The sequence below is a fragment of the Pleurodeles waltl genome, chromosome 12, assembly GCF_031143425.1.
Source record: "Pleurodeles waltl isolate 20211129_DDA chromosome 12, aPleWal1.hap1.20221129, whole genome shotgun sequence".
Classification (NCBI taxonomy): domain Eukaryota; kingdom Metazoa; phylum Chordata; class Amphibia; order Caudata; family Salamandridae; genus Pleurodeles; species Pleurodeles waltl.
This window is the reverse complement of record NC_090451.1, coordinates 592,559,157-592,579,092: the sequence shown is the minus strand read 5'-3', so window position 1 is coordinate 592,579,092 and position 19,936 is coordinate 592,559,157. Positions and strand designations below refer to the sequence as shown.

At 44.3% G+C, this 19,936-nt stretch overlaps 1 protein-coding gene across 1 annotated transcript in view; it reads right to left on the bottom strand.

Annotated features, from left to right (window-relative positions):
* The window catches only part of VSIG8 (V-set and immunoglobulin domain containing 8), a 243,959-nt gene that overhangs the window by 67,061 nt on the left and 156,962 nt on the right, over positions 1-19,936 (bottom strand). The window contains exon 3 of the mRNA XM_069217773.1: positions 18,988-19,192. Coding sequence (XP_069073874.1) covers positions 18,988-19,192 — 205 coding nt within the window. The remainder of the gene's footprint in view (positions 1-18,987; positions 19,193-19,936) is intronic.

Genomic DNA, 19,936 nt, shown 5'->3' with positions numbered 1-19,936 from the left:
GCTCAGCACGGCACACAGCATGCATTCTTTTCTTCATTTCCGCACTGCGCCAGCCTCTTCTACCTCTTCCCACCACCGCGAAACCCCCAACAGGCAGGCAAGGTGCAAACAGAGCAGGCTGCCTAAAATGTCTTCCACCCGCTGCCAACAAGCGCTTTCACATTAACTTTTCAGGCCTCAGAGTGGCAGAGCTGAGCGATGAGCACAAGAAGCGGTAGCTCACCCTGCTTTATATGTCCCACTTATGCTTCAATCAGTGTGGTCACTTGCAGAACTGCTAGTGCTTCCAAGCTTCCCGGCTCTGTGAGCAGGTCCCTCCTTCCACCCTCCCATCCTTCTAGTGGGCTGCGCCTTATGCTCCTGAACTCCTCTCTCCAATCACCGGCTCTATTGTTGTAGCTATAACTGCCAAGGAGCGTAGACTGGCGATGGTCATAGAAGTAAATGCTAAGTGCATGGGTCGGGCAAATGGGCCTGGTCGGGTGCTGCAACTGTGTGCCTGTGCATTCTAGGTGCTGAAACGGAGATGAGTGTTCTGGAAGTGCATGTGTGTGCTTGTACTGTAACCTGGGTCTTGCAAAATACTTCTAAGGTCCCAAAGGTGAGACCTATTGGCTATGCCAATGCTTATTTTTTTTATGCTCTGGCAGCACTATGTTAGCTCAATATTTACAAGGTGATGCATTTGGCCCAATGCGCCAGTTTTTCAAAGTCTGCGTCTGAAAAACCCTGTGCGAGAACCAGTTGCGTCAGGCAGTTTATAATGTATGCAGGGTAGGCATTCTGTCAGAAAATCCCACTTACAACTGGCACAGTTGTATTTACAAGTTCTTTAATGTGCAATGCTTCTTTCAGATGTGTCTTGCAAAGCCTAAATGTGTCAAAATCTCTACGCTCCATAACTTAGGAGTAATAACTGACACAGTGGCTGTGTAATAGGAATCTGACCATTCGAAGTCACTTAATACACTGGAATATGTTAGAAAATCACATCCCTTCTACTAGTAGTAGGTCTACACATGTGACAGTCATATTGTAGGACCTCTTGACCAACCAGGGACTAGGGCACCTATATATCATCCACTGCAGCAAGGCAATGTGACGTTTTGTACTCTATGTAAGGGACAGGCCAGGATTGTCACATCTCCACGGAGGAATGGGTCCCCAAGTCCAGGCAAGCATCCTCCAAAGCATAACAGGTAAGTGCACCTATACAGTAGGTAACACATGGACAGCCACTTTACATTACAACATATACTGCTTTCCACTCACATTCAAGTGTCACTCACTATGTCAAACATACTTAGATCGCTATGTACACATCAGTAGACTATGCCAACTGTAATGTGACACATAGCCATACTTCATACATGCCTGCATTACATCCAGGACCAATGTAATAGTGTACAAGGTCCCACCATTTTACAGTCCATTACATTGGTCCCCACACATTGGGCTACTTGTGTCAGTTAGAACTGATGCATCACTTCTATTTTTTGACACATTGCTGAAGTGGCGTTGTCGTAAGAGCAACTTCAGCAGTGCGCCTCTTTTGGGGCTTTTGCATTGTGGCTGCATTCCCACTGATGGGTCAAAATTTCTGATGCATCCTTGGGACCTTATGCCAAGATGCCTCATAATGAAAATACGATACATCCATGGCGCCGTAACCTGGGTCAACGTAGCACAAGCAATTTTGACGTATCGCTGCTGCAACGCAGCAATGCTTCAATCTTTGTACATATGCACCTAGATAACAAGACTGCAGAGGATCAACCAGGAGTGCTGAAACAGAGTGCAAACCATCGGGTTCGAACAACTACTCCTCAGCCATAAACGGGTTTCAGTCTGGCACCAGTGAATTATTCTAACAGTGTCCTTGGGCACATTGGATGAAAGGTGCAACCGCACCTACCACACACGGTGTGTGCTTCTGAACATAGCAGCACATTTACAAATAAGTGGCGCAGCGCGATGCTACACTAAAATTGGCAGCGCCACGCTGCATCACTTCAGAAGCACACAGATAACATGTGCCTAGAATTATAGTCATAACATTTGTATAGTTATTATATAAAACATTCACATGATTGCCTCATAAAAGAAGTGCCTTCACATTTTCTTTCCTTTCTCTAGGAGTCTATCTTACTCTATCATTCATTTACCCAAGTGAGGAGCCTCTGCCACTGACACAATTTTCAGGCATGTCTGTTTTAGCCTCGCTCAGTTAAGATAGTTAACAGTTATGTATTTGTTTACCAATATCATCGTTAGTACGGGGAGCTTGCCTTATGTCTTTACATCTTTGTGGATTATTCTAGGAAGCAGGCTTTTGAGGTTTTTAGCATGCCAAGACCTACAACAGTTTTGAGTTTTTGGCGCTCCAAAATCAGATGGAAGTAGGCAGTCCTTCCCATTTTACATTTGGGGCAGTTGTTACCTTCGGTGTTATCAATCTGGTGCACTATAGTTGGGTTAAGTGAGCGTGTGTATGATCTTAAATTACACCAGTTTGAATCTAGTGCTAGTTTAACACTTTCTCTTTATTTCCTTCCCCATTCTTCAGCAGTGAATTCCACCATGAAGTCCCTTTCCCATTTATCTTTCACACTTGGGGCTATGCTTTAGTTCTTGACAGGGGTCACTTGGCACAAAAAAGGACTTGGATACAACTGGTTGATATTTCATTGTTTCTTAGAGTAATTTATGTAGAAACACTCAAGCAGTGCACCTTTTGGTACATTTCATTCAGGTGGCTGTATGAGTGCTGTCCTACAAGAGCTTGTGATAAGATGTTCCAAGAAGACTCTGACTGCGTAAGGGGTAGTAAGGGATATATAAATACAGTTATATACAGGACCGGCTTTTGGCATGGGCACGTTAGGCTCAGGCCCGCAGCACCATTAGGCCCTGGATAGTAGATTGAGATTTGCTTGTCACTGCCTCCCAACCAAAGGGGATGAAGAAATGATCTAGCCATAATATGGAAGGGGTATGTCAAGGCATGAAAAAGATTAGAAAAAATAAGATCATGTATGTGGCTACTTTGGTGAGTGGGAAACTTAACAACCTGGATAGATTCAAAACTGACAAGCTTCTACCATGCCCACCCAGCACTGTCTGTGGACACATTCACATGAAGATTAAAATCAGCAATCATAGTCAGGTTGGAATACTTAAGGGTCATGGTATTCACCACTTCGTCCCATAATTCCAAAAAATCAGAAGATGCACCGGAACTGAAGGGAGAGTCGAGGAGCAAGCAAAATACAAAGTCCATGCCTTCAGCGCCTCTAAAATTAAAGAAGGGAAAACGCTACATTGAAAATCTCTAAGTATGACTGCTGCAAATCAACTCCCTTTGTTACCAAGCCGATCCCTCCAGTACATGGCAAATTCAAGGGGGATAGCTTTGCAGATATCTGGAAGTGACTTTGGCTGTAGTCAGATTTCAATTAAAAAAAGGTCATCCAGACTGGCACCATAAGCAACTGCATCATACAGAGGGCATGATTGAGCAAGGACTGCACATTCACCTATCCTACTTAAAAAACAGATTTGTACACTGGCCTAGTATTCTGAGTAACCAAGGGGTTATTACCTAAAGGCTCTTTGCAAACAGCAGATGAATTAAAGGTAATTACAGAAAGAAATGAGATGAACGACAGGACAGATTTACACCATACACAGATAAGCGGTATCTCAGCAGCAACCGGCAAATGCCTCTTACACCCATCTCTAAGTGGATTGAGTGCCCAGAGTTCATCCCTAGAAAAGTGGGGACAGGACACTGAAGCTGAGCTGAAACTGAGATAGAGGCTTGCGCTGGAGGCAGGGCAGATGCATGCAACCAGGCTTGCCTTTGGCGCACAGTCACTGCACCCCCATGCTACGGTTCGGATTTTATTACAAGACCAGAATGTTGAACACTCACATAATTGTCCTGACGGAGAGCAACAAACCCTCTTTTCTTGATGCTCGCACTCAAGATAAGTACTATATCCATTTGCAAAAATATTCTTATTTATAGCTTTATAGCTTCTGGAGTATTGTTCAACTTGTATTTGGATGTTGATAGCTCACACTTGCTCTTTTAGGCAAGCGCTTGTGGAACGACTTTCCTTGCCATGCGATTCATTACCTCAGCAACGCAGGCCTCTTGTATACTCTGGCGGTAGAGGTTACCTTTAGCTTTGCTGTGTATTCCGGCACGGGGAGTTTCCCTTTGATATACCTTTGAACTCTGACATTGTTGAAAGGGTAATTCAAAATGTGTCCCTGCTTGCCTCTTTTGAAGTCTTTTCCCTACATTTGTTGAAGCTCTTTGCTTAATGCGCTGTCTTTTGTTGTTGGTAGGAGTCCTGTTGTGTTAACCCCACCTCAAGAGATTCCTTTTCCACTAAGCCCTTCCCTTTTAGAGAAGTGTTGTTGGGAACAGGATTTTTAACCCTTTTTTCTCCAATTAATATTGTAACCTTTTAAAAGTTATTAATCTGTCCACAATTTCTGATGATGAGGAATCTCAGACAATGAAGGATAATGTGAAATCCTTTATTAAGGATTCTGTGCAGCAGGTAATTTCAGTTTCTATGTTAGATATTTCTAAGTCCCTTGAGGTTTCTATTTCCAAAATGTGGCACAGTGTACCTGATGTTACTTCAAAAAAGAGAAAGAAACATGAAGCACCTAATAGTGTGCCTTCTTAAGGAGTTTCTTAATATAATGGTCCTCCCTTTGCAGGACACTCATGATGATGGCGATATACATCTTCAATGACACACTGGGCATCCGGAGAAAGGGGTAGAACATTTCTCCTGCTGATGGTGGTGTGTCTGACCCTGCGTCCAATGATCTGTTAGATCATTTAGGCCAACCTATGTTCGATCCTACTTTAATTCACCAATCCAACTCCACAGAATGGTTCTCTTCAGAACATGTTTCTGATTATGGTTGATTTTATTTACGTCATGCTCTGAATAAATCCTCCAGGAATAAACTTAAATAGGAATGCCCTCGCCCTTCCCTTCCCAATAAGGTTGCTGATACGCCGGTTAATGATCCCAATAAGTTGCTTTTTCCCACAAAATGGATGCATTGCAGGCTAGAATTTTGGAAATACTGGGTCCGTGAACTGGAATCCTGGATTTGGCCAAGGAGGCAAAAATGGAAGGCAAACAGGTAGATCCATACACCCTATCAAGTTGGGCACAACGTACTATATGTATAGTGGGCAATACAAACACATATATCTCACAAGAGAGAAGGAAAATACCCCTTCTAAAAATAGATCGTAAATTAAGTAGCCTTGCAACTAAGAAAGAGGGTACTCATGCCAATGGACTTCCTTTGGTGATTCCTTTATCAAGGAAATGGGAAAGTATGCTACTACTTTCTCTACCATCGACAAGGCCCAATTTTCTTTGAAGAAAATGTTTTCTCACAGGTTTTTGGCATGGCCAGCAATGAAGGGGGTCACTGTGCCGGCCGTTACCCCTAAAGAGGGCAATACCTCCAAAGAGGCTCCTACAATCAAGGCTCCCAGGATTATTTCCAGGATTACAAACCAAACTTCTATCCTAGACGTGCCCATGGATTCTGGAACAGTGGATATAGAAACAAAGTAACTCTCCCTGTTTTTACTTTTCTGCATTTCCAGTGCCTTCAACCAGTGCTGCTGCCTCAACCTTTCTCATCCAGAGTTTCTCATACTTTGGATTACTCCTTATGGTTTTATTCCTCAATGACTGCATTTCAGAATTGGTTTAACCTGTCCCTCATGGATAACATCAAGGATTTGGGGACTGTGGCTCTAACTTCGGGTTCTGTTTTGGCTCTTTTCTCTGGACCTCAGCTTGATTAAGCTTTCAGTCAAGACAATTATGTGGGTTTTCGACATCCTATTGGTTGTTCTATTGTAATGTGTGTTAGTAGTTTTTTTCACCGGGTTATTGGATAATGTAGTTTTCATTTCTTGGCTTCTATTGAATATATGCAAGAAAAGTTTCCTTTCATTGCAATTAAAAACAATCAAGCCAAGGGCCCCTTATATTCCCCTGAAAGACTAGGCATCTAAAAATAAGCAAAAATGAAATTTCAATAAAACAGAATCACAGTAAGCAGAATAAACACAAACTACCAGCAAAACCCGACCACAAACTGTCAGCAAAAGCCAACTTTGTTTCTATATAAGTAGCTTTGCAGTTTTTTTTTTTTTGCCTCATGTGACGCCACTTTCTGTAATGCTGAGATCACATAATATTACTCTATGCGATATTGGCATGGTCAAAAGTCATATGATGTCACTTCATGTGATGTCATCTTAGGTCAAAGTGCATGTGATGTCACTTCTGCTAACTCTAGCATTTTGGTCAATTAATGTCCATGGACTTTCCACCTGCTTATCATGGGGAGGTTGCCAAGTGACTGTAATCCTGCTCTGGATCTCGATCCCAAATGCTTACAGCAATTTGGACCTGGGAAGGAGTGAATCCTTTATCACAGTATAATGGTTTGAAACCTTGTTTTAAGCGGCATTATTACATGTTTTAACAACTTTCCACCTTAGGTGCTGACTGTCATGCCAGCTGAAAGGCCAGAATGAAAGCGACAGTAAATTCTATTAGGAGGTGACCTAGTATAATCAACCTGGTAGTTTCGAAATGTCTTAGAGTAGGCATGTTTTGAAACCTGAATAATGTTATTTTATAGAAACACAGCCAGAGATGTTACTGAGAGCCTGATTTAGAGTTCCGCGCACAGGATATTCTGTCACAAACATGATAGCTATCCCGTCCGCTGTATTACAAGTCTATTACATCCTATGGCACTTGTAATGCGGCGGGACAGAATATCCGTCACATTGTGACGGAGTATCCTCATCCTCCAAATTCTAAATCACGTCCTACGTTCCCTCTACTCGGAAAAAAACAATTCCTAAAAAAGCCTCTATAACTCTTTTGATCTAGTGAAGAAAACAGTGTGTGACTGACTAAAATATGTCTGATATATAATTGGTTGTTACAGTTATGTAAAGAGCACGAAGTCTCTGTATCACATGTATATTTGAGGGACTAGTAGTGCTCTGACCCATTTGCTTTGTGGGTCACTATTTGTATGGTTGGTGGATGTCGTCTTGGAGTTGCTTTGGTATCTTTTACCACACTAATACAGAGAGCCATATTTTTACAGCCTTCTGAAAAGAAAGGTGTTTTTCTACTTTTTATCTGGGCGTGTCAGAGGTCAAACATTTGCTGGCATGGATTGAGAAAGAGCACCATTCATACTGAATTTGTTTGAAGCATCATACTTTCAACCTTAGTAGTATGTACATCAGAGGTTCATCTAGGACACTGGATCTAAAAATGTTGCTGCTGAAACTTTGTGCAATTCCATATAGTACTTACAGTTGCCATGCCTAGCTTTGTAAAGAGGTTCCTAAATAAACAACACCTTCCATAACATTTTATGAGTGAATTAACATGACAGTTGCCCTCCATAATATTGATGCAGTTTGTTTATTGCAAACACATTTACTGTTATTTCCTTGAAATAGTTTGGTAAAAATTCCAACCGAAACATATGTGGCATACTTACAAACTATACCCGGACAGGTGAACATGTATGTGATTGTCACTAAATTGGGGTCATAATGCAAAAGAATGTAATAAGGAGAGAATAATGTCCGTAGGTTTATGTTTTATCAATCTCAGTTCTAAAAAACACACATCATTGTTCACAGCTAATTTTTCTGGAGAAGACAGCCAATTCCTGAAGTTGTCTGAGTGACACTAATGTTGATTATACCCCATGGCATTCACTATGTCTAATGGCTATACACATTAAATAAGGAAGAGAACACTTATTGTGATGAACTGTACCACATGATATTTTTAAATAAAAAACAGATTGGATTAACATGAAAGAGAACAGTTTTATATTCATATATTCATAGAATAGAAACTTTTGAAGACCCTCATCACACCAAAGAACTACACCCCAACAGCAATGGCCTCACCCTGATCCTAAACTCCTGTTCTCTTCTGCCACCTTCTCAGACACATGAAAGTACACCACGATTCACCCCCTCTTTAAGAAGCCGCTGCGGTCCCAACTAGCAGGGTCAAGATTGATTTGCATATAGTTTTGTCCAAACTGAGGTGGAATTGAGTTCAAAATAACAATGGACTAGAACACAGCCCTAGTAATTGCCAGTGGCTGAGATTAATTCAAGCGTTCCACCCATCAGTTTTTGTACACTTTGGATGTCGCCCTAAGAGGGGAACAGCTGGCATGTATGGGGTTGTCTGCTTGGTGAGGTGGAATGCACAAGAGTTGGAACTAACATAACCAGCAGGAGATAAGGATGGGACTGGAGTCAACTGGTATTAGTGATCAAGAGGCCATTGAGTCCCTCTGGGCGGAGTAGGTACGTGTTTAAGCAGATCTCATCAAAGGATAGGCCAGAGAGCCACTCGTTCAACCATTGTAATTGAACTGCAAGATAATGAAGTGGGGTGCTCCCAAAGCCTCCTGATCTTTTGAAAGGTGGAGTTTTACAAGAGCGACTCTGCACCACCCAGTATGTCTGATGGGATAGCCCATGAGCTTGTCCAGATTAGTGAAAACCCCAGATGGAGGAGTAAGAGAAAAAAGGGGAAAAAAGTGCAATAGGTGGGTAGGATTACCTTTTTTGAAAGAGCAATGCCCCCTATAACCCCCCAGAATGCCACCTGGGTAGTAAGTGCTGACACTGCACCAGTGAGTAAGTCCCTTTCAATGCAGTAAATTCTAATCCCCAGGTAACAAAAGGTAGTTCCCTACCAATGAAGGAGGCTCACATCTAGTTCAAAGTATTTCTCTGGATACTCTTCACAAATGGGAAGATGCATGACTTTTGCTAAGTGACCCTAAGGCGAGAAGCAATAGTGAATTCACCTATAAGATGAGCTAGCCAACTAGCCCTTGATGTTACTCCTGTTTGTGGGTTCACAAGATGCAGGTGCAGTCCTTCTTACCCACGCAACAGGGCAGCAGGTCAGCAGAGCAAAGCAGGGGTCCAGCAGAGTAGAGTCCAGCAGAGTGGCAGTTCTTCAGCAGTGCTTCTTCCTGGTGGAGTATCCACAGGTTCAGAAGTATACTGACAAGTTGGTGTCTGTTTTCCATTATTTATACCATAACAAGTTGTTCCATTGAAGAGGGGGGACAAGCTTCTAGTGGGAAACATTTGAAGCACACAGATGCCTTACCTTCTCTGCCTTGGCTCTAGACTATCTACAGGGGGTATGCAGCGCTTTGTGTGGAGACAGGACACAGATTATTCAGGTGTATGTGAGGCTGTGCCAAGCCTGTCCCTCTCCTCCTGCCAGTGATTGCCCATCCAGTCACACCTGATCTCCCATTGTGTGTGGCTGTCTAGGAGGAATAGACAAAGCTCAACTGCCATCTACACCTAGTCATCTGATCAGAGACAATCTGCAGGCACCAAATGGCTAACACACTGGGTCGGTCCGTTTGCTGTCTTTAGATGTTGGTGGTCCCATAGACGAAAGCCTGCATACCAACCGCCGAATATACCAAAAAACATCGTCTGCATAGATGGCAGGACAGGAAAAAGGGGATGCTAACAGGAACCCAGACACCCTTCCCAGTGTGCAGATTTGGATGTGCCTTACCGCCAAGCAAAAAGTGGTGGTCTGACCTCCATGTCTGGGTTGGCAGCTTGGGACTGAAAACTCTTCTTTTTTCCCCACTTCACCCCGATCTTTGACTGGACAAGACTGGACAACACCTGCCGTCACTGCTGCCACCGACCCATGGAGAAAACACAACCTCTCTGTCGCCAGACTCGAAGGTAGGGATGTTTCATTGCCAGGGTACGCTGCCACAGCAGGCATATACGTGTCACAGTAATTTTTTTAAATCACTGTGATATTTATATGTCGGTGACACAAGTGGGTCAGACACAAATGGGGACACACTCGTACACAACACATATTGCACACATACACAACTGCCACTATGGTGCCATTATTCATTGACAAATGAATGCTTGCGCTTTAAAGACCGTACATTCACACCTGTCAACTGTGTCCATGTGTGCACATTGCCAGGGGATCTGTACCTGTCATGTTGTCCTATGAGTTGTGTGAGTCAGTACATGTTTGTGTGTATGGGATGCGATTGGCTGGTTGAAGTGGATGGAGCTGGAGTAGGGGATGTTGTTGGGACTGTTGTGTAGCCATTTTAGTTATAGTTCCATGTACGTTATTTTAGCACACTAGGCCTGCCGCTGTGCACTTTAACCTAGATATATTTCATTCAGCTTTGTTTATTATTTTAACAATAGCCACTTTTATGGTCTTGTTTTATTTTCTCTCTATCTATCTGTTCCTGCTTCGGCCAGCACTACATTCTCAAAGAAGACATTCTTGTTCGCTCTGTGCTTCTTTCAAGTCTCTGGCATTCATAGAAAAACGCACATCCTTATGTAGGGACGTATTCTCCGAACATCAGCTGTTTTATTATAAAAACACTTCCCTGTCCCTTACACGTTAGATGGAGATTCCAGCCAGATGACCGTGACTGTATGCTGATTGCTGAACGCTTCGCTACAGCTGCTTATGCAGACTTCAGGCCTTTGCTCAGGTATGGGGGATGATGTCTTCCCAAGGGAACCTGAAGGGCAGAACTAGAGCTTAACATGCTGTGCTCTATTATAGCCTAGGTATGAATTAGTCCATTGACTTTAGTGACAATATGGTAGTGTTATTTCTATGCTTCACTCTCCTTGTCACAGTTCTAATTCTGTCATGCTGTATCGTCCTGGGTATTGCAATACATGCTTTGTTATCTAAGATGCAGTCGCTTCATTAAAACCTTATTGAAACGTGCACTGCCTCTGTTTGTCATTGTGTGAGACTAATGTAACTGAGAGAAATGGATGCGACCTGAGTTACCACGATTTCCCTGACAAATCAATTGTGTAATGCGCATGGCTGCCCAATCATCCCTGCTCTTGGGTAGAGATGAGGCACTGCTAGTTAGCCGGACCAAAACCCGGATTGGGGCGACAGGTGTTACCTGTAGTGGGTTAGACTTAGTCTCCCACACCGCAGGCGATTCTGCCGCTCAAACACAGTAGTCTCATTAGAATAATGAGAGCCTATGCGAAAAGACCAATGTTGTTGTGTATGTTGGTAGGAGGCTGTCCTGGTTTGTAGTGGGCACCTAAGGTACTTACACCTTATACCAGGTCCAGTTATCCCGTATTAGTGAAATGTAGGCAGTGTCTAGAAGCCTGGGCTGTCTAGGGGTAGCTGTAGCAGAGCAAACAAGGCTGAGCTAGGAGACATGCAAAGCTCCTGCAATACCACTATAGTCACACAGTACATATACACAATAAAATACAATACTTTGTTTTAGTGACACAAGGTCAAAAATATCTTAGAGGCAATACTCCTTCTGGAGGTAAGTATTATACATTATATATACACTAGTAACCAAAATCAGGTAAGGAAACAGTCACAGAATAGTGCAAACAGTGAACAACATAATAGATTGCAATGGGCCTTGGGGCAACACAAACCATATACTAAAATAGTGGAATGCGAAGGTTGGATTACCGCCTAGGCAAGTGTGTAGAGGGGTGCTGGAAGTGTAAGAAAACACCAAAGGTAAGTAAAGTACTCCACCCCAGAGCCCAGGAAAGCAGGAGTAACATACAGAAAGTTTCCTCAGAAACCACTACATGCCGTGATGAAGAATTATGCAAAAACCAAGCAAGACTACAAGCAACCAATGATGGATTCCTGGACCTGAAGACCTGTGGAGAAAGGAGACCAAGTCCAGAAGTCGATGAAGAGTCCAGGAAGAACAGGAGCTCCTGCCCACCTGGAAGAAGGTGCAAAAGTGGATTCTCAGTTGGAAGAAAACTACAAAAATGCAACAAGGAAGATAGCTGCGGGTTCCTGCTTGGTGTAAGAGATGACCCACATCGAGTTGTTGGATGCAGGCTGTTTGCATCACTGGATTCTGCCAACAAGCCTTGAATAACGCAAGTATGCGTTTTGGGTCAAAGGGAAACTGCCCAGGCCCAGGAGGGACTTAGGGGTCTCAACTCAGACTGAGGAGACAGAGGGGTCTCTCAGCACTTCAGAGTCCTCAGAAGACCAGGCAGCACCCACAGGAGTCCCAGGACACGGGGACAAAGGAGTTGCAATCATCACAGCACTACACAGAAGGATCCCACGCGGCAGGAGAACAACTCAGAGAGCTGTACGTCACAGGATGGAGTGCTGGTTACCTGGGCTACGCTGTGCATGAAGAACTTTTGGAAGAAGTGCACAGAAGCCCAAGGAGCTGCAGAGGACACAATGCACAGGGGTACTGTCTGGCACGGGGAAGCAAGCTCTTACTTCCACCAAATTTGGACAGCTGGACCTTTGGGGGGTCAGGGTCACTTTGGTCCACCACCTGTGTTCCAGGGATCACGCTCGTAGACAGGAGAGGAGCCCCAGAGTACCAGTCATCCTCGCAGAGCGGTGCCTGCTGAAACAGGGAAGTGACTCCGTCACTCCACAGGAGATTCCTTTGGTTTTTCTGGTTCAGGGTAAAGACAGGCAGTCCTCAGAGCGTGCACACCTTGGAAACTGTTGCAGTTGCTGGCTGGAGCTGAAGTTGCAGGTCACAGTAGCTTTCCTGGAAACTTTGTTGCTGTTACAGCGCTCCTGGAGGAGTCTGCGGTTGATCTGACGGTCAGAAGCTGAAGCAGAGGAGTCCTGGTGGAGTCTTGCAAACTGAATCTGAGGAAACACCCAGAGGAGAGACCCTAAATAGCCCTGAGAAGGGGATTGGCTACCTGCCAAAGGTATGTACCTATCAGGAGGGATCTCTGATGTCACTTGCTGGCACTGGCAACTCAGATGCTCCCAGAGGATCCTCACACCTTGGAATCCAAGATGGCAAATGCCAGGGACACTCTGGAGAAGCTGTGGGTACCACCCCTGGGGTGGTGATGGACAGGGGAGTGGTCACTCCCCTTTCCTTTGTCCAGTTTCGTGCCAGAGCAGGGACTGGGGGTCCCAGAACCGGTGTAGACTGGATTATGTAAGGAGTGCACCGTTTGTGCCCTTCAAAGCATTTCTAGAGGCTCTGGGAGGATACCCCTCCCATGCCTGTAACACCTATTTTCAATGGGAGAGGGTGTAACACTCCTCTCCTAAAGGAGATGCACTGTTCTGCCTTCCTGGGATTGAGCTTCTCAATCCCCATGAGGGCAGAAACCTGTCTGTGAGGTGGCAGCAACTGGGGCTGCAGTAGAAACCTCAGAGAGCTGGTTTGGCAATACTGGTGGTCCAGGATGGAGCCCCCAAAGTGCATGGAATTGGCCCTCCAATACCAGAATTGGATTGGGGGTTCAATTTCACAATTTTAGACACCTCACATGGTCATATTCGAGGTTACCATTGTGAAGCTACATATATGTATTGACATATATGTAGTGCATGCTTATAATGGTGTCCCTGCACTCATGAAGTCCGGGAAATTGGTCCTGGACAATGTGGGGGCACCTTCGCTAGTGCAAGGGTATCCTCACACAAAGTAACTTTGCACTTAGCCTTCAGTAAATGAAGGTTAGACCTATAGGTGACTTATAAGTTACCTGCTGCAGTGAAAAATGTCTGTGAAATAGTGTGTGCACTATTTCACTCAGGCTGCAATGGCAGTCCTGAAGGAGCATTTGTATGAGCTCCTTATGGGTGGCAAAAGAAATGCTGCAGCCCATAAGGATCTCCTGGAACTCCAATGTCCTGGGTACCTAGGTACCATATACTAGGGACTTATAAGGGGGGACCAGTGTGCCAATTGGAATTGGTATATGAAGTAATTAAACTATAGCGACAAATTTGGTAAACAGAGAGAGCATAAGCACTGGAGGTCTGGTTAGCAGAACTCCAGTGACACAGTCAAGAATTCTCACAACACACATAGGCCACAAACTATGAGCACTGGGGTCCTGACTAGCAGGATCCCTGTGTGACAGTAAAAACACACTGACAAGCAGGCAGAAATTGGGGGTACCATGCCAAGAAATATGGTACTTTCCTACAATGTTGTGTTGCAGTTTGACAGATTCAGGTGAGTGTGGTTGGTGCGTGGCGGATGTTGTCATGATTTGTGTGGTTGTGAGTGTGTGTGAATGTGTATGTGTAGATGTAGGAGGCTGGCCTGGTTTGTAGTGGGTACCTATGGTTCTTACACCTTATACCATGTCCAGCTATTCCTTATTAGTGAAATGTAGGCAGTGTCTAGCAGCCAGGCTCTCTAGAGATAGCTGTAGCTGAGCAGCCAAGGCTTATCTAGGAGACATGGAAAGCTCATGCAATACTACTGTAGTCACACAGTATTCACACACATGAAAGAAAATACTCAGTGTTACAAAAATAAAGTTACTTTATTTTGGTGACACAACTAGCAAAAATACCATAGAGACTATACTCCCTTAGGAGGTAAGCAATACACAAATTATATACACTAGTATGCAGAAATAGTCATAAAACTGTTAGTAAACAGTGCAATTAGTGAAAATCACAATAGTTAGAAATGGGCCTAGGGGGAACACAAACCATATACTAAGGCAGTGGAATGCGAATGTCACTTTACCACCTAGGCAAGTGTAGTGTGTAGAGGGGCGCTGGGAATGCTAGAAAACTCCAAAGGTAAGTACTAGAATCCAGCCCAGGAAAGCAGGAGTAAAACACAGTAACTTTCCCAGAAACTCGAGAAAGAAGGTTATGCAAGAACCACAAGGGACTGCAAGACTCCAACAGAGGATTCCTGGACCTGAAGACCTGTGGAAGAAGGGGACCAAGTCCAAGAATCACAGAAGAGTCCAGGGAGTACAGGAGCAACTGCTAACCTGGATGAAGGTCCAAAAGAAAAACCACAGGTGAAGAAGAACAGTCAGTACTGCACCCAAGTATATGGATTCGGGTTCCTGGTGGGTACAAATGATCTCCCATGCTGGAGGAAGGATTGCAGTCTGGTTTGTATCGCTGGAGTCCACCAATAAGCCTTGGCACACGCAAAGCTTGCCGTTAGCGGAAAATTATGCTGCCTAGGACCAGGAAGGACCAGGTGGACTCTACCCATGAGGGGGAGTCAGAGGGGGCTCTCAGCAACTTAGAGAGCCCACAGAATACCAGACAGTGTGCACAGGAGTCCCACAGCACAGGGACATAGGAGGTGCAAAAGGAGGCCCACGCAGCACTACGACAAAGGCTCCCACACCATCGGAGAACCACTCAGAAAGATGTGCGTCGCAGGATAGAGTGCTGGGGGCAGGAGCTGCATGGTGCATGAAGAACTTCATGGAAGGATGCCAATAAGCCTTTCCAACAGCAAAACACGTGGTGGACAGGGGTACTGCCTTGCGAGGGGAGGCAGGTTTTTACCTCCCCCAAAGTTGGAAAGTAGGACGTCAGAACCGTCTGGACCACTTCAGTCCACCACCTGTGATGCAGGATCCACACAGCTCAGCAGGAGAGGGAATACATGCAGCCAGTTGTCATTGCAGTAGGTGCCTGCTGAAGCAGGGGAGTACTCCTTCACCCCAAGGGAGATTCCTTCACTATTCTGGTGCAGGCTGAAGACAAACTGTCCCCTAAGGATGCACGACCGGGAAACCGTTGCAGTTGCTGGCAGGAGCTGAAGATACAATGTTGCAGAAGGCATCTTTGCTTCTTTGATGCAGTTTGTAGAGTTCCTGGAGGGTCCAGATGCAGTTTCTTCGATGAGAAGGTGAAGTGAAGGATGCAGAGGATTCCTGCGGAGTCTTGCAATTCGAATCTGCAGAACCACCCAGAGGAGAGACCCTAAATAGGGATTGGTCAGCTAAACAGGGACGCACCTATCAAGGGAGGGCTCTGACGTCAGCTACTGGCACTGGCCACTCAGATGCTCCCATAGCTCCCTGCCAACTTGTAATCCAAGATGGCGAAACCCAGGGACACTCTGGAGGAGCTCTGAGCACCACCCCTGGGGTGGTGATGGACAGGGGAGTGGTCACTCCCCTTTCCTTTGTCCAGTTACGTGCCAGAGCGGGGTCCCTGAACTGGTGTAGACTGGATTATGCAAGGAGGGCACCAAATGTGCACTTCAAAGCATTTCCAGTGGCCTTGGGAGGCTACCCTCAGCACCCTTCTCCCAAAGGAAATCCTTTGTTCTGCCTTCCTGGGCTTGAGCTTCTCAAGCAACAGGAGGGCAGAAATCTGTCTATGACATGGGAGCAATTGGGGCTGCCTGGAAAAACTCAGAAGGCTGTAATGGCAGTACTGGTGTCCTCTAAGGAGCCCCCAGAGTGGATGGGATCATGCAACCAATGCTTGCAAAAGCATGGGGGTATGATTCCTACATGTTTGATACCAAACATGCCTATGTTCGGAGTTACCATTATGTAGTTGGACATAGGTCGTGACCTATGTCCAGTACACACGTAAAATGGCATCCCCGTACTCACGAAGTCTGGGAAAATGGTCCTGGAAGTCGTGGAGGTACCTCTGCTATTGCAGGGGTGCCCTCACATGCAGGTACTTTGCACCCTGCCCTCGGGACTGGAGGGCCTCCTATAGGGGTGACTTATAAGTGACATGGTGCAGTGTAAATGACATTTAAAGAGTACATGCACCTTTTCATGCAGGCTGCAATGGCAGTCCTGCAGAAGCCATGGCATGGGCTCCCTTTGGGTGGCAAAAGATATGCTGCAGCCCATAGGGATCCCTGGAACCCCAATGCCCTGGGTACCTAAGTACCATATACTAGGGACTTATAAGGCTGCACCAGTATGCCAATTGTGGGTGAAATACTGGGTTACCAGTATGAAACAACCATAATTTAAGGGAGAGAGTATAACTACTGATGTCCTGATTAGCAGGATCCCAGTAGACACAGTCAAACACTCTGACAAACATGCCATAATTAGGGGTAACCAAGCTAGAAAAGGCTACTTTCCTACAGTAGATTAGTGTGTAGTTGTGTTGATTGATGTGGTTGTGTCGTGTGTGGGTGCAGTGTCAATGGTGTGTGTATATTGTGTCATAGATGTATGTCAATGTGTGTTTTCATCATGTACGAATTATGTTTTGTCAGAATAACAATGGACTATTGTGTGTATAGTGTGTTGTGTAGTGTGTACTACAGGGGGATATATATGGCTATGATACAGTGTGTGTGTGTGTCCCTTACCTCTCTTCCATAGCCCCGGCCATTGTATGAAGTAAATTGGGTCCCACAGCCGTCTCCCTCAGTCAGAAATCCGTTGGCAGTAAAATCTGCTTGTAGAGCTGTAACACCTAAATACCGCAGGCGGAAGACCGTAAACTTGATGGTCTTGGATCTGCAGCTGATGCGGCTTGGTAGTGCAACCGCCAAGCTTTAAATCAGGACATATGTTTCATTGGCTCCCACACATAGCATAGGATGTCCTGAGCAGCTAGCCAATACCCAGAGAAAATGTTTAAAGTATTATCTGTAACAGTCATACCAAACAACAACACAATAGTTAAGAAAGAATGTAAAAGTGCACAACATGTTTTAATTTAATTTAAAAGTTGCACATTCAGTGAAGTACGGCAAATGTGACTTTGCCAGGAAAAAAGGGAAACATTTTCTAAAAAACACACGGAGCAAAAAGGTTGAAGGCTAAATCATTCCTGACCACACATTTCCTGTAAAAACACATGTAGCTGTGGCTGTTTCTCAGAACTCACCACAAAGCAAAAGTAAACAAGCAGTGGCAACACCAATATATCTGGATTTAAAGTAATGTTGTATGGAAATATGAAGCATTCCAATAAATATAATGGGAATGGATATGTATTTGTGGGGAAGCAAAGAACAGTAGCATAATATTGGTGAATGCTAAAAGATCAGTTGGCAGTTGCACTGCCAAGCCGGACCTAACCATGAATGAAGATTAATGACTGCCCCCTCCCATTTGTGTTGCTGCCAGAGAAAAGCACAACATTTTATCTTATTACCTAAGATGCCTTAATAGCATTGCAATGTCATGTGTGCACCCCTGAAAGTTCAAGCTCAGACAGCTGGATAAATAAACAAGATGATCACAGCTGCATGGAGGGCACTCACCTTTTTGTGAAAGCACAGAATCTCTGTCCAATCAAACATGTACCTGGCTCTTAATATGTAGGCAGAGCCAAAGTGCCTTTCTAGTAATATAAGTTCTTCTTCCCCTTCCATCTCTACCCACTGCCAAGTATTTAAAGACAGCCATTTAAGATTACTGCATCATATGATCTGGAATAATGCGTTCTGTACCACAATGTTCATAACTGACTTCCCTGCAGGAGGAGGGCTTCCACACATGTATACTGCTGACTTACGTGGAAAGTGTAATTACTAATTTTACTATTATCAATGACAATTTAGTGCCCTGATATGCCAGGGCATCTCCACATTATTTCTCCTTGCAGTGAAAATGCAAAGGCATTCATTATTCACTCAGCAAATACACCTATGCCTACTTGGCAGGACTCAATATAAAGCAAACTCAATATAAGCAAAAGTAAAAAACATAGGGCCTGATTTAGAGTTTGGCGGATGGAACCTCCCCCACAAACATGACGGATATCTTGATCGCCATATTACAATATCTTATGACACTAGCAATACGGCAGCCAAGATCTTCGTGAAATTAGTAATAGGGTGTCTCATCTGCCAACCTCTAAATCAGGGCCTCAGTTTGAATTTGAAAAATAATGCAATGAGCAATATAGATAGATTTCCTCACAGGTACATTATCTTACCTAGCACCAGTTTGGTAGCACATTAGAGAACAAGTATATATTTGTATAAGAAACATTATCACAGTGGCTATAGAATATTTTTCCAGAAACCATAAGGAAGGACATTTAAAGAACAGACAGGCTTCTACAGATTTACCAGAGTCATCTGAGGAAAGGTTATAATTACCTTGCACATTTATGGTCACTTTCCTGGATGCCAACCCTGGATTCTTCTTCACTTTACACTGATAGGTTCCAGAGTCTTTTACCTCCTGGTATGCAATTGTGATGGAAGCATCTCCTTGACTAGGATTCGCGTCTGTGAACCGAAGCCTCTGCTGTAGCCCTGGGGGAGCTTTCGAAATTATTTGATTGCCCATGTATGTTAATATCTGATTGAAACAGAATGGAGCAATGGCTAAATATTGTGATTAACTAATTATTCAAAATCTATGCAGTTCTATTTAAAATCCTATAAAGTCAAATAAAAAGGTCACAAACAGTCCAGACAGTAAGATTATTTTTTCAATAGTACACTATGTTTCAGTATGGTTTGCCACAATAGCTCTCAAATTTGATTGTTTTCAGGTTATGCCAGTTTCTTTTTATCATCGTTTTGGCCACTACTTTGCTGCATTGTTCATGAGTGTCTTGCACCATATTAAATTGCACAAAATAGCCACCACACTGCTTATACTCGGTTACACTGTATGGCTTAAAATGGCAGAAGGAACGTATCATACACTTCAAAACCAAGCGAAGTGAGGCGACACTGGTGGTACTCTCCAGTCAGCACTGGCATCACATTCTGCGTTCAGTACAGCAGCAATGCAGAGCTATGGGGTCTCTCCTTTTCACCCACAATGCGTTCAGGACGTACATACATTTATTATTTGTAATTTGCTGAAATGGCAACAAAATAAAGGAAACAGATGGCCACTACCTATGTGTGACAATACACGGCAGCCATCTTTGGATGATTTTTCTTTCTCCTTAAGAGATATCCTTAAAAGATGGCTGCCACTCATGTAGAAGACCTGTTGCTTTTTCAGTTGTTGTTTTAGCCCAAACTGAACCCTATCCCTTCTATGATAGCACCGTAAGGTAGCTGCCTTCAGTGGTTTTCACAGAATACC